Raw genomic sequence first — 24,868 nt, forward strand, 5'->3', positions numbered from 1 at the left:
CTACCATCTTCTCATATGGGTTTGTAAGTAGCTCTTTAAAACCATGGACACCTGGGTGGCTCAGCTGGTTGAGTGTCAACTCTTGATTTTGGCTGAGGTCATGATGTCAGGATTGAGGGTCTGAGCCCCACATCAAACTCCACACTCAGAGCAGAATCTGCTTGAGATCTCTCCTTCTCCCTCAGTGCCCCGCGCCCCTGCCCTGACCCCGCCGCTCTAAAATAAGTGAATAAATATAATCTTAACAACAACCAAAAAAAAAGGCAGCACCTGGATGGTTCAGTTGGTTAAGTGTCCAATTCTTGGTTTTGGCTCAGGTCATGATCTCATGGCTGAGGGATCAAACCCTGCAACAGGCTCTGTGCTCAGCACAGAGTCTGTTTCAGATTCTCTCTCCCTTTTCCTTCCATGTACACGCTCTAATAAACAATCTTTTAAAAAACAAAAAAACTGGGGGGGTGTGCTTTGGTGAGTACTGTGGGGTGTGTGGACCTGGCGATTCACAGACTTGTACCCCTGGGGATAAAAATATATGTTTATAAAAAATAAAAAATTAAAAAAACAAACAAACAAAAAAACCAAACAAACAAACACAGAAACAATCCCCCTCCAAAAAACCCAAAAACCTTGGACATGCCAAATTATCCCTTATAATGTATGGGATAAGGCAAAGTATCTAATTTCCTATACTTAGATGATCTTGGGGATATATATAAAAGGCCATACTAAAACAAAACAACAGTAATTTCTGATAAATGTGTCTGCTTCTAAGGACCAAGAACATTTCAGAGGCTAAGGACACAGTTTTTGATGTCCCATAACTTATACACAGGAATAGGCAACAGGCTAAAGTAGACTGTGGTGATGAAAACTTCCAAGAATAGCAAGCTCTCTACTTGAAACCCTCTGTAACGGCACCATAATATTCACTCTCACCAAGGGTCTCTGCTCTCAAAGTATAATTATGGAACAGAAGATCATGAAGTTGTAGCATATGAAGGACTGCTATTGTGCTGAACTTTGTAACCCCTCCTTCCATTCTCCATCTACAGCACCACCTACTCTCAAGACTCACCAAATTCAGTTTTGAGCCCATAACCCCCAAAGTAGTAATGCCAAAACCAAAGCCTGGAAAGGTATCAAATGACCCAGGACTTCTAACTTTCTAGAAGTGTGGTTGATCCACTGATAAAAAAATAAAAATCTTTTTCAGCATGTCACTTATCTATTAAGCTTATTTATAGTAAGAAAACTGGCATTCTTTTTTTTTTTTTAAAGAATTTATTTATTTATTTGACAGAGAGAGAGCACAAGTAAGCAGAGCGGCAGGCAGAGGGAGAGGGAGAAACAGGCTCTCTGCTGAGCAGGGACCCCAGGATCCTGGGATCATTACCTGAGCTGAAGATAGCCACTTAATTGAATGAGCCACCCAGGGACCCAGAAAACTGGCAATTCTGACAAACTGCTATAAAATGTCAAGTTACACCTTAAGTCTGGTTTGTATTTTGAAACATTTTGAAGCAAAACAGCAAAACTCATTTTTCTTTAAAGATTTATTTATTTGAGAGAGAGGGAGAGAATAAGCCCAAGCAGGGGGAGAGACAGAGGGAGAGAGAGAAGAAGCTGAGCAGGGAGCCTGATGTGGTACTCAATCCCAGGACCCCTGAATCATCACCTAAGCTGAAGGCAGATGCTTAACCGACTGAGCCACCCAGGTGTCCCACAAAACTCATTTTCAAAAGGGCCACTTACCTTTTACAATTTTCAAAGACTCAAAATTTAGTGTATGGGATATGTGATTTTTAAAGAAGTCTACAGTTACCAGAATATTGGGGTTTTGCCACTTTAAGGATATTCATATTTCTAAATCTCTACTCTCTTCAACCATACCTTCTGCCCCACTCCCTAATTCTTTCTAAAAACCACGCTTTCTTAGTGAGGGGTAGATTTAGCTATTACTAAATCTTGATCACTTCTGTCTATATCTCTTACTGGTTTATGAAGTAAGGGAGTCTGAACTAAGCCAGTTAACTACTGCAGTCTTTTTTTTTTTTTTTAAGATTTATTTATTTATTTATTTGACAGAGAGATCACAAGTAGACAGAGAGGCAGGCAGAGAGAGAGAGAGAGAGAGAGAAGCAGGCTCCCTGCTGAGCAGAGAGCCTGATTGATGCGGGACTCGATCTCAGGACCCCGAGATCATGACCTGAGCTGAAGGCAGCGGCTTAACCCACTGAGCCACCCAGGCGCCCAATTACTGCAGTCTTTAGCAAAAAGCTGAAAGTCTTCTGACGTCGTCAGTATCCACCCCTACCCCATCCCTTACAATTCGTCAAGGTAAAACTTTTTTTTTTAAAGATTTTATTTATTATTTGACAGAGAGAGAGAGAAAGACACAGAGAGGGAACACAATCAGGGGGAGTGGGAGAGGAAGAAGCAGGCTTCCTGCCGAGCCGGGAGCCCAATGCGGGGCTCGATCCAAGTACCCTGGGATCATGACCTGAGTTGAGGGCAGACGCTTAACAACCGAGCCACCCAGGTGCCCCTCGAGGTAAAACATTTTAATGAAGGGTAGAATCAAAAGCAACCTGTTCACTTTAAAGATGAAAAAAAGAAGATGCAACAATGAACTATATTTTATACCAGTCATAAGGGTTCTTGTCAACTGGGCTCCTAATAAAACCAAGCTAGATGGACGGACACAATAAGCAAGGGTTAAGATAAAGACCACTGTACATAACAAACATGGCAGAGAAGACATCTTGGATCCTTTATTTTTTTTCAAAGATTTATTTATATATTTATTTAGAGGGAGTGTGTGTGTAGAAGTAGGGGGAGAAGGAGAGAATCTCGAGCAGAGTGCACTGAATGTGGAGTCCGATGAAGGGCTCAATCTCACAATCTCACCCTGAGATCATGACCTGGGCTGAAATCCAAAGTTGGACTCTTAACTGACTGAGCCACCCAGGTGCCCCACCTTGGATCCTTTAAAAAGGGAAAAAAAAGGCATCACATCAAGGCTACTACAATTTAAAAAGAATACACTATACTGGAAATATATTTCCCCCCTCAAAGGAATAAAAAGCACAGAATCTGTGTAACAACATGACTGAATTAAATACAGTCACTAAATTTAATAGGGGGAAATCTAGACCATTGTTTGATTTTTAAAAGAACTATTTAGTCAAAATGAAAAAGGTCCCATGACTGCAATGTAGACAAAACCTTAACAAATAACTAAACTGAGAATAACACTTGATTACAGAAGTGACAGAAAAAATACTACAGCTGGGAGACCTGAATCTGACTAGTTGTGTGACATCAGGCAAATTACTTAACCCCTTGGAGAATTTTTGTTACTCACCAGCAAAAAGGAACTGGATTAAATGACTTTCAAAGTCCGTCTACAACAACATCTATGATTCAGTTCTACTCAACATTTATGAGCACCACGCCATATACACACAGCTATCAAACTATTAAATGCCAGGTGTCTAAGGGTCAATACAGTAGATAACTGGTTTGGTTTTTTTTACCCATTTCTATTTTCAAACATTTCTATCCTTTTCTTTTTTTTTTTTAATTTATTTGACAGACAGAGGTCACAAATAGGCAGAGAGGCAGGCAGAGAGAGAGGAGGGAGCAGGCTCCCCGCTGAGCAGAGAGCCCGACGCGAGGCTCGATCCCAGGACCCTGGGATCATGACCTGAGCTGAAGGCAGAGGCTTTAACCCACTGAGCCACCCAGGCGCCCCTATCCTTTTCTTTAAAAAACAGCTTTACTGAAACATAATTCACATAACATTCAATTCACCCACTTGAAGTGTACAATTCAATGGTTTTTATTATTCATTGTTGTGTAACCATCACTATAATTAATTATAGAATATTTTATTATCACAAAAAGAAACCTCTTACTCTTTAGCAGTCACATTCCATTTATCCTAACTTCCCTAGCCTTGAACAACCACTCATTTTCTGTCTCTCTGGATCTGCCTATTTTAGACATTTCATATAAATGGAATCATACAGTATGTGGCCTTTTGTGTCTGGCTTTACTTGGCATAAATGTTTAAAAAGTTCAACTATTTTGTAACAGGTATTAGTACTTCATTTCTTACTGTGGAATAATATTCTATTATATGGATATACTACATCTGACTCATCCATTCACTAGCTGATAAACATCTGGGTTGTTTCCATTTTTTGGCTACTATGAATAATGCTGCTATGAATATTCCTGTAACAAGTTTATGTGTGGATATATGCTTTTATTTCTCTTGGGTATATAGGTAGGAGTAGAACTGTTGAGTCATAGGGTAACTCCATGTTTTACCCTTTTGAAGATCTGCCAAAATGCTTTCCAAAGCAGCTTCAACATTTTACACTCCCACCAATAATGTATAGAGGTTCCAATTCCTTGACATTCTCACCAAAACTTGTTATTATCTTTTTGATTATAGCTATCATAGTGGGTGTGACATCTGATAAAGTACTAAAGTGACTAGTTTTGTAACTTTAATCAAGTAATCTAATCACTTTGAAATTCAGCTTTCTCCAGGTGCCTGGGTGGCTCAGTTGGTTGAGTGTCCAACTCTTGGTTTTGGCTCAGGTCATGATCTCAAGGGTTGTGGGATCTAGCCCTGTGTAGGGCTCTGCACTCAGCAGGGAGTCTGCTTGAAGATTCTCTTCCTCAGCCCCTCCTCCCACTTATGATCTTTCTCTTTCTCTCCCAAATAAATAACTCTTTGAAAAAAAAAAAAAAAAGAAATTCAGGGATGCCTGGGTGGCTCAGTTGGCTGGGCCACTGCCTTCAGCTTGGGTGGTGGTCCTGGGGTCTTAGGATCGAGTCCAGCATCAGCCTTCTTGCTCAGTGGGGAGCCTGCCTCTCTCTCTGCCTCTGCCTGACGCTCTGCCTGCTTGTGCTTTCTCTCTCGCTCTGACAAATAAATAAATAAATAAAATCTTAAAAAAAAAAAAAAAAAGCAATTCAGGTTTCTCAGCTGTAAAATGGAAATAATATTTCATAGTGTTCTCAAAGATGTTAATGAAAAAATGTAGAAAAAATTTAGTATAGTGTCCATCACAAAGTATTTAATAAATAGTTATTATTACCATCAGTTCCTCTGCCCTCTAGGAACTCACTATCTAAATGAAAAAATAAAATACACTTGTGATGCTTGGCTGGCTCAGTCAGTAGAGCATGGGGCTCTTCATCTTGGCTTGTGAGTTCAAAGCCATATTGGGTATAGAGATTACTTAAATAAATAAAATTTTTAAAAAAAGAAATACTCTTGTAAAACACTGTCTGACAGTTATTACTTAATTTAAGTGCCCCTCAAATGACAGACACAATGAAGATTACAAGATGGCAGAGAGGGAGGGGTGCCTGGGTGGCTCAGTGGAATGAGTGCCTGCCTTTAGCTCAGGTCATAATCCCAGGCATCACATAGGGCTCCCTGCTCAGCAAGGAGTCTGTTTCTCTCTCCCCCTGCTTTGTTCTCTCTTTCTCTCCACTCTCCCTCTCAAAATAAATGAAATCTTATTTTTTTAAAAAAGATTGCAGGGCACCTGGGTGGCTCACTTAGTTAGGCCACTGCCTTTGGCTCAGGTCTTGATCCTGGAGTCCCAGGACTGAGTCCCACATAGGGCTCCCTGCTCCACAGGGAGTCTGCTTCTTCCTCTGACCTACCCCCTCTCATGCTCTCTTTCTTTCTCTCTCTCAAATAAATAAATAAAATCTTTAAAACATTAAAAATAAAAATAAATAAAAAGATTGCAGAGAGGGAGATGTAATGGGTGGAAGGGATGGGAAAAGTCTAGTCAGACACTTCACTAGATTTTGAAAAATAAGATCAGCACAGCTGGGAAGAGCAAGAAGAGGTGGAAACAACAAAAATGGGCCTGGATTAAAGAAGAAAAGAGCTCAGATATCCAAAACAAAAACAACAAAAAAAGTTTTCATTGCATAGGAAAACACCACACTCTGTAACAGTAAGAAATATGTCTGATTGGGTGGGAAAGCCAGATCACAAAATTAAGGCCTCTGAACTTTATCCTCCAAGTAACAAGCAGTCGAGGATTTACAGGAAAGGGAAACCATAAAACCAGGCTTTTAGAAAGATTAACCTGGCAGTAGAGGGAAAAAGACTTGAGGACAAGAAACCTATGAAAAGTTATTAAAATAGGACAAACAGTAAAAACTGAAAGAAAAGGGCCAAATGTAAGAAACACAGAGTAAAAAAATCAAGCAAACTCCTTGGCTGAAGGGCCCAAGTCATGAATATTCTGGAATTGACAGTATACATGGAACACAATCTGAAAAGGACAACACATACTAGTAATCAAAACAGTAATCCAAACTTACCCTCTGCAATGTCTGAGCATGATGTGCCAATGGCTGTGTCTCCACTGTCAGCTACACTTGAGCAGCGGCTGAAGCGACTCCGAAAAGCCTCTGAGATAACTGGGGTCTGCCATTCAGTTCCCAGGGAACTACCCTTTTGAATTACACCGGAACCTGAAACAAGCGGCATTTCCCATCTTTAGTGTGAACCAGTTGATGTAACCCCACAAGACTGTTTAAATAAAGCACTTAAACCTATGAAAAAACAGCATCATTCTCTCTCCTGTGCCTTTTTCAGCTTCTCTAAATTAGTTAATTTTGAATGGAAATAGCATGAGATGTGAGAATGTTCACAGACAGAAAAAAGACTTATCAAGAACCTAGGAATCTATCAGTAGCTACCATTTTTTGAAATCTAGAAGTCCTAACACTTTACCAACATGATCTCATCTACTTAGAATCATCACCCCATTTAACAGAAGACAGAGCTAAGATTTGAACCCAGGCTGTTTTGATTACAATATCCACATTCTTTCCTATTAAAGGATTTCTCAGTAGGTGCTTCTGGCATACTGGGCATGACAATTCCTCAATGTGTAGTCTATACATGTCAGGATGGTTTAGCATCCTTGGTCCCTATTAAATGCCAGTAGCAGCCCTAAACCTATTCCACCATCACTATGAAACATGAAAATATACCATATGTTTCCAAATGCTCCTTAGGGTAACAGGCAGTCCAGTCTCTTGTTGAAACCCATTGCTTGGGGGTGCCGAGGTGGCTCAACTGATTAAGTGTCTGACTTTAAGTCAATTCATGATCTAGGGGTACTGGGATCAAGCCCTATGTTGAACTTTGTGCTCAGCAAGGAGTTTGCTTCTCTCCCTCTGCCCTTTACCCCACTCGTGTGCATGTGGGCTCTCTCTCAAATAAATAAATTGAAGAGAGAGAGAGAGAGGAAGGAAGGAAGGAGAGAAAGAAAAAAGAAGAAAACCGTTGCTTGACTAAACTGGGATACCTAGTGGGCAGGGTGAATCCAGATCAAGGTTAAGCCTTAAAAGTCAATCTGAAGAGTTTAACACTATTTTGAATGCAATGCAAATAAACCACTAAAATTTCTAAGTGGGTAAGACAAAACTAGATTGAGGACATTTTTTTTAAAGATTTTTATTTATAAAAAAAAATTTTTTAAAAATAAGATTTTTATTTATTTATTCAACAGAGAGACAGACAGAGAGAACAAGTAGGCAGAGTGGCAGGCAGATGGGAGGGAGAAGCAGGCTCCCCACAAGGGAGCTCAATCCCAGGACCCAGGGATCATGACCTGAGCCGAAGGTAATCCTTTAACCAACTGAGCCACCCAGGTGCCCCAAGACTGAGGAGATTTACTGAACTTTATTAGGTTGCTACTTGAGGGCCATAGGTAGCAAGCATTCAATAAACACTTGATTTACTAGTATTTATTGTTTAAAAAAAACTATAATTTTTCTAAACTGTATCTGATGATCCATGTAAACAAATGGACAAAAACGTAATGATGGCTACTTATCCATTTAAAATGTCAGAGTTTTAGCTGAAATCAGAAAACGAGGTTCTACAGACTCTTTGATTTATGGGAAGCAAATGATATTGGAACACAAATCACCTTATTCTCTTCTTCCAATTATAGTGCTTCTCCCATCTTTTTAACTCACTTTCTTCTACTTTTGCTACCCTCTGCCTTCTACTGAAGGCACTCTAACTTTCCCCAAGGACTTATTCTTGGGGTCACAGTGGACTGCCTGATGTGAAAGAATCTATATTCATGCAGTAATCTATAATAATCTTTCATAAGACATACCCAATGATCAGAGCATTTGATTAGCTAAGATTAGCTGGTGTTACTATCTGTACATATAAGCATAATTCTAGCTAGAAGGAAAGAAATTTGACTTCTAGGTAAGTCTATATGGTGTTATCTCTCTAGCCAGTAGACAAATTTCCAGGCCTTCTAAAATATTGAAAATCGATTGAGGGCCTCTATTACCATCTTTCTGGCCTCTTACTTCTTGTTACCACTACTAACCTTCCATTCTTTACCAGTACCACTTTTCTATCTGCTCACTCCATACATCAATTCTGAAGAGATATTTGCTAAAATAAAAATGTATTTTACATTTTTGTAAATGTAAATTGACTGGCTAAGTTGGTAGAACATCCAACTCTTTATCTTGGGGTTGTGAGTTCAAGCCCTATGCTGGGTGTAGAGATCACTTTTTTTTTTTTTTTAAAGATTTTATTTATTTATTTGAGAGAAAGATCATAAGCATGGGGTAGGGGTAGAGGAAGAAGCAGACTCCCCGCTGAGCAAGGAGCCCAATGCAGGACTTGATCCCAGAACTCCAGGATCACCACTCAAGCCGAAGGCAGATGCTTAACGGACTGAGCCACCCAGGAGCCCTAGAGATCACGTAAATGAATAAAACTTTTTAAAATGTATTTTGGTATAGGTACAGAGCCTTATGCTTATTTCAAAATTCAAATTTGAAAGCTGAAATTTTTTTGTTATGTCATATGTCCTATCACTAACATATTTTTAATCAAAATATTAAGACTATTATTAATCAAATGAAAGACTACTAAAGACAAAGTCATCAGAAAAGCAGTGAGTTTTGTTAGAAATTGCTACATCCCCCAAATTTGTGTGTTATAACATAATTGTCATTAGAAATTATACAATCCAGCCCCAAAACAGTGAATGGCATGTAGCAGACGTTCAATAAATATTTGCTGAAGGTATCTTGAACTGATTCAACAAATGTTTTTCAAAATGCTTAATCTATGCAAGCAGCACTCCCAGGAGAATACAACAAACATCTAATACATGCTGTAAGGCACTGTAGGATTTTAAAGTTAAATAAAATATATCCTTAGTTGAAAAAAGGTACCCCTCTCTTCATAAACAACTCAGAATTCCAAAAGCTACTTTTCTATCCTACCTTCTATTTAAATATACCACATCTGTGTTTATTTACATATTTATGTACATTTAACATATATATTTAATATATCCACTTAATATATCTACTGAGCTTTCAAAATCTTGTCAATCCATTCTAAAGATAAATTCCTGAGTCTCTAGTGACAACATAACTGAGACTGTTGGCATCCAAGAAGAATTCCAATCTTTGTGGGCTAGCAGATGACTGACCCACCCACAGGACTACAAAGACAACATAGAACACAGTAATTTATGCTGTGTTTTTCTGATTTCAAATGGAACTATGTTCTAAAGTCATTCTGTTCCTTAATGTGTCCTCCCGTCCCCATCAGTCATGTGGTCTTCTTGGAAGTCATGAAGGACCAGAGATAAATAGTTGTTCTTTTGGAGAGGCCTGTTTTTCTATTCAATATAGCCTCATATTATTTTTGTTCTTCAAGTACCAGCATTTTAGTGAATGTTTGTTTGCTATGTATTTCCTTTAAAGGATATTTCTGTTACGAAAAAACACAGCAAAAGTCAGAAAACTCTGCTTACTCACCTGGTGAAGTGGCATGAGAAATCCTCTCACTTGGGTATTTCTCCTGCATGGCCATCAACACCGTTATTTGAGCCAACTGTAAAATGAAGGAATAACCATTCAGAGCTCTCCATTATCTTTTAACTCCTTGTAACTCGCTCCCATTCAACTGAAACTGTCAAACCCACACAGGATTCGTCTTCCACATATTTTACTCCTAAAGATACATATATTTTTTCTAAAGATTTTATTTATTTATTTGACAGACCGAGATCACAAGTAGGCAGAGAGGCAGGCAGAGAGAGAGGGAGGAAGCAGGCTCCCTGCCGAGGAAAGAGCCCCACGTGGGGCTCGATCCCAGGACCCTGAGACCATGACCTGAGCCAAAGGCAGAGGCTTTAACCCACTGAGCCACCCAGGCGCCCCCTAAATATATATTTTTAAAAAATATTTTATTTATTTATGTAAGAGAGGAGAGAGAAAGCATGAGCCGGGGGAGGGATGGAGGAAGAAGGAGAAGCAGACTTCCCTGCTGAGCAGGGAGCCCAACACGGGGCTCAATTCCAGGATCCCAGGATCATGACCTGAGCCGAAAGCAGAGGCTTAACTGATGGAGCCACCCAGGTGCCTTTCCTACAGATATTTTTTAAGGCAAAGCAACTCCTAATAGTCCATCCTATTTCTCTTCCTAAAATGAGAGAAAATCTAGAACCAAATAGAGATTCTCAATACTGATCCTATATGTCCTAGAATTCCTCAACTGTTGCAAAAATTAAAAATAATATTATTTTCATTTTATTTTTTTAAAAGATTTTATTTATTTATTTATTTGAGATCAAGAGGGAGAGGGAGAGGGGCACAGGCATATAAGAGTAGGAGGAGGGGCAAAGGGAGAGGCAGAAGCAGGCTGTCCAGTAAGCAGGGAGCCCAGTGACTCTGGGCTCAATCCCAGGACCCTGGAATCATGATCTGAGCTGAAGGCAGACACATAACTGACTGAGCCACCCACGTGCCCCATAATATTACTCTCAATTAACACACTTTACCACAGATTTTCTTAGCCATGGAAGCAGGATGAGAGAGTAGGGTAGAGAAAGAACTAAATAACCAAACCAACAGTGTATTATTATGACTCAATTATCAACATAAATTCCCCAATTCCTCCAGTAATGAAAGTTAATTATAAGATGCATAAAAAAAATAAATAAGATGCACAAATAGAATTCTTGGTCATAAGAAGAACCCCAATTCGCAGCTGGGAACACAAGATTTTCTTCCCATTTATATTTATTCTAATGGTAGGCTGTGAAAATTCAGCAAATGTCTGATTAATATCTGTGTAAACAAAAGCCTTAAATAACTGTAACTAACAGTAGCAAATAATATCTTATATTTGCATAGTACCTGAGAGGCATGGCAATACAGGGAAGTGGTTCAGAGTATGTACTTGTGATCAGACAGCTTGGGTTTGAAGTCTGACTTCATTAGCTGTGTAATGCTGGGCAAATTTTGTAGTATCTCTATACCTCAGTTCCTTCACATAAAAATGAAGATGGGGGCACCTGGGTAGCTCAGTTGGTTAAGCACCTGCCTTGGACTCAGGTCATGATCCTGGGGTCCTGGGTCTGAGATTGAGTCCTGAGTCGGGCTCCCTGCTCAGCAGGTAGTCTGCTTCTCCCTCTCCTCCCCGCTGATGCTATCTCTGTCTCTCTCTGTCTCAAATAACAAAATCTTTAAACAAATAAATAAAAATGAGATGGAGGCACTTGGGTGGCTCAGTCAGTTGGGCATCTGACTCTTGATTTCCACTCAGGTCATGGTCTCAGGGTTTTGATGAAGCTCCACGTTTGGCTGCGCATTCAGCAGGGAATCTGCTTGAGATTCTCTTTCCCTCTCCGTCTGTCCCTCCCCCTGCTTGTGTGCATGCACTCACTGCCTCCCTCTCTCAGATAATTAATAAGTAAATCTTAAAAAAAAAATAAGTGAAAATGAGGATAGGAGTGGTTGGTTGGGTCTGTCAGTTAAACGTCCAACTCTTTTTTTTTTTTTTTAAGATTTTATTTATTTATTTGCCAGAGAGCACAAACAGAGGAAATGATAGGCAGAGGGAGAGAAAGAAGCAGGCTCCCGTTGAGCAGAGAGCCCGATATGGGACTTGATCCCAGGACCCTGGGACCATGACCTGAGCTGAAGGCAAAGGCGTAACCCTCTGAGCCACCCAGGTGCCCCTAAACGTCCAACTCTTAATCTCAGCTCAGGTCTTGATGTCAGGGCTGTGAGTTCAAGCCCTGTGTTGGGCTCCATGCTCGGGGTGGAGCCTACTTAAAATAGTAACAATAAAAATAAATAAAAATTAGAATAAAGACAGGACCTAATTCATGCCAATTCATTTAAAATTAACTCACAACAGTGCCTGACACATGTAAGTGATTAATTATGTTTTCATTATTATTACTTGGCAGTTTATATCAATAAAAAATGAGATATGATCATCCTAGGAAGATACAGTTTGAATTTGGAAACTGATAAGAATTTAGAAACTTATTTTTTTTTTTTTTTTAAAGATTTTATTTATTTATTCGACAGAGAGAGAGATCACAAGTAGGCAGAGAGAGAGAGGAGGAAGCAGGCTCCCTGCTGAGCAGAGAGCCCGATGTGGGACTCGATCCCAGGACCCTGAGATCATGACCTGAGCCGAAGGCAGCAGCTTAACCCACTGAGCCACCCAGGCGCCCAAGAATTTAGAAACTTATAAGAGTCCCTAAAGAGTCTGGGACAAACTCAATTGGTAGATCACAATTCTTAGAAGTGAAATTCAACTTTGGTGAGAAAACAAAGGCTATATGGGTACTATTTCTTTAATGTGCTTTACTGACCTCTATAGTTTTCTCTTAGTAACAACAACACAAACCCTTACTAATTCAAGGCATCTATAAACAGAAATGGTACCATCCCCTGACATCCCAGTTCTTCACATAGTGGGTAAGAAATGACTCTTCAGTAAAAGTTTCAATTTATGGCTATTATCATTTAGTGTGTTAATGGTGACACAGAAGGATTAGATTATCTACCTAGCAGTGGTATCAAATGGTCAATATCAAAATCCTTTTCTTCACTTATGAAGAAAGTGGATGGCTCAGTGGATTAAAGCCTCTGCCTTCGAAAGCTCAGGTCGTGGTCCTGGGGTCCTGGGATCGAGCCCCGTGTCCGGGTCTCTGCTCAGCGGGGAGCCTGCTTCCCTTCCTGCCTCTATGCCTACTTGTGATCTCCATCTGTCAAATAAATAAATAAAATCTTAAAAAAAAAAAAGAGTTACTCTGTAACTCGGAAATTCCATTCCTAAGTATATGTTCAAGAGAAATAAAAACATGTTCACACAAAATTTTGTACATGAATATTCACAGTAGCATTACTTATAATAGCTAAGAAGCAGAAAAAACTCAAATGTCCATCAACTGATAAACAGGTAAATTCCATTTATATGAAGTGTCCAGAACTAGAAAATCCATATACACAGCAGATTAATGGTTACCAAGTACTAAGAGGTGGGAGGTCAGGGAATGGGTAACAACTACTAATGGACATGGTGTTTCTTTCCAGGGTGATCAAAATCTCCTGAGATTGGATAGTGGTGGTGGCTGCACAACCTTGTGAATGTACTAAAACCACTGAATTGTACGCACATAAAACTGAATTTTATTATACATGAATTTTACCTCAATTAAAAAAAAAAAGAAAGAAAGACTCCCACAAGGAGTAAAACTGTATGGAAACGATAATTCTCTTTTTTCTTAAGTAGAACTCCAAGCCCAGAATGGGGCCCAATATAGGGCTCAAACCCACAACCCTGAGATCAAGACCTGAGCCAAGACCAAGAGTTGGATGCTTAACCGACTGAGCCACCTAGGTGCCCCTGGAAGAGGTAATTCTTGAGTTTTTCCTACTAAGTTCAGAAGTAGATGAGCTACTGATGGTTACTAGGACCATCTGAAGGACATAAAGATTTCCTGAGATAAAAGTAAGAGAAATGAATGTACAAGAAGTAACAAAAATAACCGATTACACAGCCAAGAAAGGTAGGAGTGAATGAAGCAGACATAAAAAACACCCACATTGATGGTTTCTACCTTCAAAGCCCTTTAAACTATTGAAGTATTCATTCAACAAATTTAACAAGTACTGAATATTTACTACCCACAAGGCACTGTGCTAAAGACTCTATTACAGGTATAATGTCTTATACTTAATGCTCACATCAAATCTATGAGGCAGTTATTATTACCCTTATTTTATGGATGAAAAAAAATGAAGGTTGAGAGAAGGGAAGGTCATATAGCTAGGAAGAGGCTTCAAAGCCAGGACTGTGTTCTAATGCTATAGAGATTCTAGTCTGCATTCTTTCTCTGTGTGACAAAAAGAAATAAAGGTAGTTATGAAGGCACCATAAGTTGGGAATTTCTGCTTCAGACACAGCCAGAGCTGAAAGCCCCAAGGTAGTTAGAAGCAGGGACAGCTCATACAATACAATTTCTTCATGTTGCTCTTGGTCATCACCCCGGCTCTATTTCCCAAGTTGCCTACCAAGAATTAGGTTTTGATTGTTTTAAGTATTTCTCCCCTTGAAGAATTATGTTAGTGTGGAATGTCACACTTTGTGCAGCTGTTGAGAATGCACATCAAGACAGGAGAGGATATGAAGGGATACGCAGCTGACAAAAGCACATTAAGAATCTCACACCACTGGGGTACCTGGGTGGCTCAGCGGGTTAAAGCCTCTGCTTTCCGCTCAAGTCATGGTTTCAGGGTCCTGGGATCGAGCCCCACACTGGGCTCTCTGCTCAGTGGGGAGCCTGCTTCCTCCTCTCTCTCTGCCTGCCTCTCTGCCTACTTGTGATCTCTAATAAATAAGTAAAATCTTTAATAATAATTAAAAAAAGGAATCTCACACCCTGGCAGTATTTTCATGACCTTGATCATTCATTAAACCAGACCAAAAGAAAGAGAAGCCAAATTCTTCCCAAGAAGTTGCCTTTACAAAGTCTTGAGACCTACACTACCACCAGACCATTATAAAACCTACAAGGCCTAGGGGCAAATAATGAGGCACGGTTATCTTAATCATCCTGGTATCACCACCCTTCCGTACCTAGCACACAGTATTCGATTCATCAAACAAAATTTACTGAGGGCCTACTATTCGCCTGGCTCTGTGCCATGTGGTGGAAATACCCTGATGTAAAAGGCAAACGGGGTTCTGATTTTCCTGTTTTAGCGCGATGGGAGTGCTGAATACCCTTTACTGAACAAATTCGTTGTAACCCACTAAACTTGTGGTCCGTCCAAAGCACCAGCTCCTCCTTGCCTCATCTAGAGCAGGGTGGTCTAGACAATCTGGATGCTCTTGACATTTTAGGTCAGATAAATCTTTGCTTGGGGGCCGGGGGGTGTGGGGGGGGGGCTGTGCTGCACAAAGTCGGATGTTTCGCAGCAGCCCTTTCTATCCACTAGTACCAGCAGCAATCCCTGAGTTGATGCAAATGAAAATGTCTCCTGACACTGTCAACTACTAGTGCGGGCTGGGAAACTCCAGCCTAACGCCTTCACGAGAGCTGTCTCCCAACCCTAAGTCCCCATTCATCCTGTAACCCCCAGTCCCAACTTCCCTTCCTCAGGGAGGGCTCCCCGCCCTCTCGGACTACACCGGCGCCTTCTGCCTAGTGCTGTGTACTTCTCCGGCCCACACCATGCAGCGCTAACCGAGTCGTCACCCGCTTCACGTCTACTCCTCTCTGGGACCGTCCGCTCCGCAAAGGCAAGCAACGCGCTACCCGCCATCCCCTCCCCCGGCGACTGGCACAGGGCCTACCCTTTACAAAGGTAAAGCAACAGCTAGGGAGTGAACGTTGGAGAAAGCCACATAAAGAGGGCAGGGAGGCAAGCGAGTCGCGAGGGGGCGTGTGCGCGGCATTATTTTAGGAAGCCCAGCCGGTGAAAACCCAGACGCGCCGACTTAATAGCTCTGCGCATGCGCTTCGCTCTCCCACGGCCCCCGAAGGTAGGTCATGAGTGTCTGGAGCTCCTCTGAGGCTCCTCCCGGGCTCCCCAAGGTGGGGCGGGGTGTCCTAGCCCGAGAAGGGCTCCCGAGGGGAGCAGGACTTACATAGGGCCGAAAGCGGGCGGCGAAATCCCTTACCCAGGGACGCCGAATGCGGCCACCACGTCGGCCGCGGGCGACGGTTCACTTCCTCAGCTCGCCTAACGGCCGTTACACACCCGCCAGGCCGCGCGCCTCAGAGCGCGCACCGCCCCACCCCGCCCCTTTCTGCCCGCCTGTGGCCAATCAGGAGTCTGGCCGCGCCGGTGTCCCGCCCCCGCACGCTGCGCTCCGCGCCGGGAGCGGCCGGATCTCTCTGCGCATGACCTCTCCGCTCCTCCGAACCTCTTCTTCAGCCTCTCGCCAGGTCTCGCCTGTGAGCAGAGCCCTCGTCTCTCGGGTCTGGAGTGGCTTGCTGGGCTTGGGCGGTTGGAGGAGCTGGAGGCCAGGGAAAATCATTTGGGAGCCCCATCCCCAAACACCTGCCCCACCCTTCTCCCATTCCCCAGGGCCTGTCAGTACTCCCATCTGAAATGAACCAGGGGTCAGTCAGGTAGTGGTCCCGAGTTAGTGTGTGGCCGAGTCACTGCCATGTCAGGGTTAGTGCTGTCTGTGGCTGGGGTCAGGGCTTGGGCTGGCTTAGGGTCAGTGGTCAGACTGTGACCAGAACTCAGGTTGAAGGATAACTAACAGATCGATCTTGCCTCCCTACTCAACCTCGGTCCCCAGGAAAAGAACTAAGTTCATTTGCATTAATATATTCTTAAGAATCACACTGGGGAATTATTAAAAAGAGGAACAAAGCCATCAGCCAAAGGATAGTGATAAATTCCAGGCTTCTGGAAACCTGACGGGAGGAAGAGGCATGGAAAACTTGTGTGATTTCTTAACTTTGAAGAACCAGACTTAAAGAGAGTTAATTACCGGATGAAATTCACTTCAGAGTTAGGACTCTGGGGATGTGCTCCAAAATTCTGCTCCGTTCCCCCACCACGCCCCCAGCTTCATATAACATTTTAAGGTAAGCATATAGAAGGCATAAAATAGGCTTAATGGGTAATGAATCAGGGTATGATGTGATAGATGCATTTAGGGGGTATTCTCTGAAATTAGGACCAAACGCTTTTTAAAAAAACATAAATGGTAAGGATATGTATCTAAATGAATAAATTTGTGGACTAGTGGGTAGGAAGTAGACTGATGGGTGGTGGAAACATCTACTTGATTGCTTCTGTTTCTTTTGTGAGAAACATCTGTGAAGAGGGAGGGAACAGGGACCTGTAGAGGTCTGAGAAGAACGGGGAGGATTTGAAGAGCTGATGCAGAGAAGGGAAGACAAACCTAATTGGAAACATAGTGGTAGTGCTAAGATTTAAATTTACAAATGGCAAATACTGCATTTGTACAGTTTACTCCAATGGATTTTTTTAAAGATTTTATTTATTTTTTATTTGACAGAGATCACAAGTAGGCAGAGAGGCAGACAGAGAGAGAGAGAGAGAGCGCGAAAGAGAAGCAGGCTCCCTGCTGAGCAGAGGTTTGATCTGGGATCATGACCTGAGCCAAAGGCAGAGGCTTTAACCCACTGAGCCACCCAGGTGCCCCTCCAGTGGATTTTTTTTAAAGATTTTATCTTTAAGTAATCTCTACACCCAAGAACTCACAACATGATCAAGAGTCGCATGGTCCAACTGAACCAACCAGGTGCCCCAGATCTCTTTATTTTATTTCTTTTTATTAAAAATACAGATCTCTGTATTTTATTTCTTTTTATTTTTATTTATTTTTAATAAATATTTAAATCTTTAAAAAGATTTTATTTATTTGATAGAGAGTGTGTGAGCACGCACAAGCAGAGGGAGCAGCAGGCAGAAGGAGAAGCAGGCTCCCCATTGAGCAGGGAGCCCAACTTAGAACTGGATCCCAGGACCCTGGGATCATGACCTGAGCCAAAGGCAGATGCCCAACAGACTGAACCAGATATCTGTATTTTAAAAGTAACTCCATTATCATACTACTAATTTTCAAATGGGATTGAGTCTTCATATTTTTACCACGATTTGGTGTTAATTTCAGAGAATATTCACAATCAATTTTTAGATAAGAGGTAGTCTTAAATCTTCAGTTACTCTATTATTTTAAAAAGACTTGCTGAAAGGGGTCCCTGCATGGCTCAGTCGGTTAAGTGACTGGCTCTTGATTTCAGCTCAGGTCATGACCTCAGGGCTGTGGGCTTGAGCCCCAAACTGCTCTCCACAGCTCAGCAGGGAGTGGGCTTGAGATTCTCACATCCTCCCCTTTTCTCCCCTCCATGCTTGCTTGCACACACACACACACACACACACATGCACGTGCATGCGCTCTCTCTCCAAAATAAATAAATCTTAAAAAAAAAAAAACTTGCTGAGAATTTAAATGTCAATGGAAAAAAAAAATAAGATGTCAATGGAACTATCACCTGACATGACTGAAAAAGGTTAGCCAGATATGTGCCACCTCAGCTTAATTAAAGAACATGAGAAAACCAACTGAATTTTAGTTATAATCATATCATTAGAGCTACCACTTTTCACATGCATTAGTGTTGTCCAGTGGCTTAATTTATAAGCATCTATTGTTACACAGCACAGAGGTTTCTTTCATGTGCTCAACCAAGTATAGTTCAAGTTCAATAGCTTCCTTGTTTACTTAATTTTGTTTCATTCTATTTTCTTTTGGAGATATTTAGTATAGTATAGTCATAATCTTTTTGCCTTTATCCTCCAGGATATATTTTATTTAATTTTTAATTTTAATTTTTATATTTTAAAGATTTTATTTATTTGACAGCCAAAGATCACAAGTTGGCAGAGAGGCAGGCAGAGAGAGATGGAGAAGCAGGCTCCCTGCTGAACAGAGAGCCCGATGCGGGACTCCATCCCAGGACCCTGGGATCATGACCTGAGCCGAAGGCAGAGGCTTTAACCCACTGAGCCACCTGGGTGCCCTAATTTTTTATTTTTAAAGATTTGTTTATTTAATTGAGAGAGTGGGAGAGTACGGGGGTGGGGGCCGGAGGGGCAGAGGCAGAAGCAGATTCCCCACTGAGCAGGGAACCTGACAGAAGGCTCAGATCCCAGGACCCTGAGATCATGACCTGAGCTGAAGGCAGATGCTTAACCAAAGCAGACATTTAGCCAGCTGAGCCACCCGGGTGCCCCCAGGGTATATTTTAAATAAGAGCATAGGTTAATGCCCTCACCAACAGGTCTATTTAAATAGTCTACTCATAAATAAATAAACAAACTACTCCAGACCCATAAAGTGAATATGAATTCCCAATGAAATGTAGTTACTTGCGTGCTGATTTAATGAATGTGTGATTTTGGTGTACCTAAAAATACAAAATGTATTGATCATCCGACTTAATTATTTTCAGGAGCTGTGAAAGCATTAAATGACAAGAAAGGTTCTTGCAAATGAAACATCAGGACTGTTAAGTTTAGCTTTTATTGTTTGTACCAAAATATTTTCCCAAGAAATTAATTTCCAAAATGATCACAGATATCAATCAAAAGTAGTATTTCAAAAACAAAACAACAAAAAAGAGGCCTTCTTGTGATTTTGTGAAAGATCCACCTCTGCCAGCTTACAAAGCCTATCCTATTTCCTGGTCCATATCACCTACTTCCTGGACTCACCTGTCCTTTCTGTAAGGTCCAAAGAGCATGTCTTATGTACTGTTTAATCCCCAGGGCTTAACACAGGAACTGGTACATAGTAGATTCCAGCCCATTTTTGAATGGATAAATGATAGTAACACAAACACTGCTCCCTATATCCCCCTCTACTCCTAAGGAGAGGGGGATTATGAGGTCGGAAGTAATTAATATGCACGATAATATATCATATGGAAGGAATCATTTAATCCTAATTCTGAAATTGAGTGTCCATTCCGCACATTCTGCAGAAGAGAGGAGACAGGACCAATTGGCCAATGCCCAGACACCTTCCCTGGAACCAGTCATTCAGTCCCTGCATTGAGACAGAGATGATCTGGTCAAAGTCTTTCACATATAGAGGAACCAGAAGCCATAGAGAAGAAAGTGACTTTTCACATATATACAAGATCTATAGTCAGATTACACAGAAAGGGAGGTCAAAGTAGAATTCCTTGCTGTTTATTGGCCATTCTCTTTGCCTAGCCCTCTACCACATTGAGCAGCCCAGCCCTGCCTTTGGAAGAATTCCAGAGCTGGCAAGGGATGGTGGGATGAGGAAGCACCGCTCAAGGCTCAGCTCAAGATAGTAGAAGTACCAGACAGTAGTTGGGAAACACAGGGGTTCCATCTCTACTCCCTAAAAAAAGGACAGACTACTTCCCTCTCCCTAAGTCTTCCTCCACCCCACCCTTAGCTCAGACAATGAAACTAGAAGACAAAGGCTAGAGTTGGGGGAAATATCTGGACAGGATTTTATTCCAGCAGCAAGCCTAGCAGAAGAAAGTCAGTCATCCAGGCTCCTGCAGGAAAGAAAGAAATGATTACAAATAGGGTTCAGTGGCTTTGGGAGCCTGGGAAACTTTTTAGGCTTAAATATTCCACTTTGGGGGATTATTTAGCCATCCAGTCAAGCATTCTTTCAACAAAGCTTTCCTGGGTCCCACTGTCCCAACTCTCTGACAGTCCCTCCCTTAAAATGGGGGTGAGGCAGATGGAGTATAGGGATGAAATGCACTCTCTAGTTCAATGGGGACCCCACTCAGCCTCCCTCACTTATTACCTGCCTGGCCCTAACCCCCTACTCTAAGTCATTTCTGAATAGTCTTAGGTTCTGATGAGGTGTAAAGCTCTGTGACCACCAACAACCCCACAATGACAACTCTGCCATATTCTGCTGAGTAAGCTGAGAATTGGAGAGGGTAACTGACTTCTCCCAAGTCACATAGAGTTGAGCAGAGACAGGATCCAAGACCAGCACCATCCAGAACCCAGTGTGCACCCCCAAGGCCTGGTGCACCTACCAGAATTTCACACCAGTCCCTATGCACCAACCTGCTAAGCACCATCTGCTGGAGGCATTGGACTCCGAAACCCCATAAAAAGAAAGACTGAGCTTGATGAACCATCCTGACAGAATTCCCATTGCTTCAACAAGATAGAGAGAAAGGGCTGACCCTTTGTTGAAGCAGGGCCTCAGAAGTGTGTGATGATGACCATTTTGCCTCTAATTAGAACGGACTTCCTAAGATAGGCTTTCCCCTGAGGGTCAGCTCTCATGGAATAGAAATGAAGATGGAGGGGCGCCTGAGTGGCTCAGTGGGTTAAAGCCTCTGCCTTCAGCTTAGGTCAAGGTCTCAGGGTCCTGGGATCTGGCCCACGTGGGGCTCTCTGCTCAGCGGGGAGCCTGCTTCCCCTTCTCTCTCTGCCTGCCTCTCTGCCTACTTGTGATCTCTCTCCGTCAAAAATAAATAAATATAATCTTTAAAAAGAAAAAAAAAGAAATGAAGATGGAATGGAATAGAAAGAAGAGACTGTTCAGACTAGCAGGAATATGCAAAAGCAGACTGGTGCAGGGACAGACTAGAAGAGTGAACTGGTGTGGCAGGAAAGGTGGGAATGGAGGAGGAGTAGAAATTGAATGAGAACAGGATACGTGAAGGGAGGGGACGCCTCCAGAGCAGAGGAGAAGCTGAGGATATAGATTTGGTGGGGATATGAGCCTGGACCGAGGGAGGAGTGTAGGACAAGGAGGTTAGGGACCTCAGAGCAGGTCCCTGGGAGGCTCTGCAAGGAGTCAAGGAAGTTCCTAAAGGACCCAGTAACCGCTTATCCGGTTGGGCCCGCACACCATCCAGCCTGCGCCGCTCTCCAGGAGCTCTTGGGCTGGGGTCTCCCAGGTGAGGTCTTCTGCCTGCAGGTCTGCGGAGGACACAGCATAAAGGTAGCAAGGTCCCTCCCAGCCTCAGCCAGGGAAGGCCTTTGCGGGAGACAGCAAGGAGCTAGGTGTTTTCTCCAAAATCCCGTCCCATGGGACAATCCACGGCCCCGCGCTCCACAAGCCCCAACCTTGGTTACGCCCCTGGCAAGATAAGCCAATCCCCAACTTCGCTGTCCTCCAGGCCCCTCCTTAGTCCCGCCCCCAGGATGGCAGCATTGGTATATTGCTAGGCGTCTGGCTCCCCAGTGGCGGTGCCCAGTGGCCGCCCCAGCCGCGACGGCCTGGAATCTCCAGGGCTGCCTGCTTACTGGTTGGCACAGGTATCCCTCTCGCTCGTCACACAAGGTCACTTGGCTGTGCAGGTAGAACGTGTCGTTGGTCACGAAGTGGAACGCGTTGAATGAAGGCCAGCGTCCCTGGCAGAGAGGCCCCCTTGGCCCGCAGCCTCTGAGCAGCCAGTTGCTGACTGGGCAGCTGTGAGGGAGAGGCAGCGTCTCTCACTGTTTGGAGTCCCGGCTTGGGCTGGCTCTGTGGGCGCAGAAACATGGATTTCCCTTCTTTTCTCTTGTGCTGTTTGAGTGTAGATGCTGCGTCTCCAACTGAGAACTTTACGTGCATTATTTCATTCCATCCTCGAATCAATCCTAGGCGGAAGATTATACTTTTGCCCCTTCCCTTTCTCTTTCTCTCTCCCCTGACTCTTTCCTCCCGCCTACTCCCTCCCTCCCTCTTTCTTTTTCTCTTTTCTTTTTTCTTCTTTGTTTCTTCCTTTTCTCTTTCTATCTTTATTCTCCCTCTGTGTTTTGGTTTCTTCTTCTCTTCACTATTACTTTGGTGGTGTGGTGGTGATAATTCATGGCACGATGATCTTTTAGTTTTCTTTCTTTCTCCCACCAGTGGGAGGAGGAGCAGAGCCAGAGGGAGAGAAGAGGACTCCCCGCTGAGAGTTTTTATCCTACCACCCTGAGATTTTCAACCAAAACCAAAAGTCTAATGTTGAACAGATGGAGCCAGCCTAGGTGCCCCAATCTTTTCATTTTCTTTGTCTTAATTTTATTTGTTTTTATAAGGCTCTCTTCTTTCGGTAAAGTTTGCTTGATTGGGCATAGTTTATCAATCATCACTTATTAGCAATAATTGCTCCAAACTGGAAAAAAAATTAAAAATAAAAATAAACCTCAGTTATTGGTGGCAATGTAGGGATTGGTGGGCAAACTCTGATAGACATAGAAAATTCTGAGCTGGGGCACCTGGGTGGCTCAGACCTTAAGGGTCTGCCAGGTCATACCAGGATACTGGGATCAAGCCCCACATTGGGCTCCTTGCTTGGTGGGAAGCCTGTTTCCCCCTCTTCTACTCCCCTGGCTTGTGCTCCCTTTCTTGCTGTGTCTCTCTCTGTCAAATAAACAAGCAAAAATTTTTTAAATAATTTTTTAAAAAAGATTTTATTTACTTATTTGTCAGAGAGAGAGAGAGAGAGAGAGAGTGCACAAGCAGGCAGAGAGGCAGGCAGAGGTGGAGTGAGAAAGAGGCTCCCTGCCGAGCAAGGGGACCCTGGCATCATGACCTGAGCCGAAGGCAGCAGCTTAACTGATTGAGCCACCCAGGTGTCCCATCAAAATCCTTTTAAAAAAGAAAGAAAAGAAAGAAAGAAAAAAAGAAAGAAAGAAAGAAAGAAAGAAAGAAAGAAAATTCTGAGCTAAGGGATTAGGAAATAGTGGTATGAACTGTCCACACTATTGTCATGGTGACTTTTTTTGAGGTGACAGTAACCTAAATGTAACCCCTTCTATAACCAATAATATTTGGATAGGCCTGTGCTGTATAGTGCATGGCAGAAAGAAATTCTTACTATATATAGACTCTATTCTGGGTCCTTGGGAAAATTAGGAAACATGAGTGAACAAAACAGACCCAAACCTCCCATTCTCTAGTGGGTAAGGGCATACAGTTAATAACTTTCTTTCTTTGTTTCTTTCTTTCTTTCAATTCAATTCAATTAGCCAACATATGCTAGTATATCATTAATTTTAGATGAATAACTTCATTTTTAAAAATGCAAATGATCTCATATAATATGGCATATAGTTAGGAGGTGATACATAAAAGAAAGAAACTGATCTAGAATGGATGAGTGGAGGGTAGTTGCAATTTTAAACAGCATGGGTGGGCTGGGCTTCATTGAAATGGTCACATTTTAGCAAAGACTTGAAGGAGATGAGAGTTTTCTCTATGGGTATCAGGGAGTTGAGGGTTTCCAGGAAGAGAAAACAACTAATGCACAAGTCCAAGGGACAGCAAATTACTTACCCACCAAGTACCTGTCTGCACAGATGCTACCTCCTGTGGGCATTAGGGGATCACCTGTTTAATCTCTGTCTCATGTACTCCCTGGGACCCATTTAATCTTTTTATCCCATGGTCTCTATTTCCAGGGCTCAAGCTCATCATCAGTAAATCCATTCCAAGTTCCACCCTGACCCTTTCTTTTTGAAGGAGATGTGAAAACTGAGGCTCACAGAAGTTAAATACGTTGCTGAAGTCTCTTCAGTTAGTAGCCTGGTTGCTGTGCCCACCCATACCTTTAATCACTGTTTTCCATTTCCTTCTGACCATGGATGGATATAAAGTCATGACTGGCACCAACCACCTATTTCGCAGTCCTCTCCACATCCCGCCTCTCCCCCAGAGACTCCCCCATTCTTGTCAGGCAGCTTGCTTACAGAGAAGCGTGGTCCACAAGTACCCTCCTTCTTCTCCATCATGGAAACCCACACATGGTGACAACCCTCCTCTGTCTTGCCAACATTGAGACATCCTAAGAAGGCACCTTCCCTCTGGATCCAGCAGTGAATCTTCAGCAAGCGGCTGCTCAGGACCACCTCAGTTGTCTACGCAGGGCCACCTACACCAGGGACAGGTCTGCAGGAGGACCAGAGCCAGTATGACATCTCAGAGCTTCCTGGGATGAGGACATAGGAAGGGGTACTATTCTAATCTGGGTAGAGATGT

At 42.6% G+C, this 24,868-nt stretch overlaps 1 protein-coding gene across 4 annotated transcripts in view; it reads right to left on the reverse strand.

The window, feature by feature from the left end:
- The window catches only part of CEP85 (centrosomal protein 85), a 36,665-nt gene extending 20,520 nt beyond the window's left edge, over positions 1–16,145 (reverse strand). For 3 of the 4 annotated variants that reach the window (XM_032361738.1, XM_032361737.1, XM_032361735.1), the window contains exons 1-3: positions 16,004–16,142; positions 9,865–9,940; positions 6,367–6,519 (exon numbers count right to left, since the gene is read on the reverse strand). In XM_032361738.1, coding sequence (XP_032217629.1) covers positions 6,367–6,519; positions 9,865–9,919 — 208 coding nt within the window. In that variant the 5' untranslated portion in view covers positions 9,920–9,940; positions 16,004–16,142. Of the gene's footprint in view, positions 1–6,366; positions 6,520–9,864; positions 9,941–16,003 lie in introns of all 4 variants that reach the window. The other variant, XM_032361736.1, reaches the window with a different exon arrangement.
- Between the last annotated feature and the right edge of the window lie 8,723 nt (positions 16,146–24,868).

Source organism: Mustela erminea, chromosome 10 (genome assembly GCF_009829155.1).
Source record: "Mustela erminea isolate mMusErm1 chromosome 10, mMusErm1.Pri, whole genome shotgun sequence".
Taxonomy (NCBI): Eukaryota; Metazoa; Chordata; class Mammalia; order Carnivora; family Mustelidae; genus Mustela; species Mustela erminea.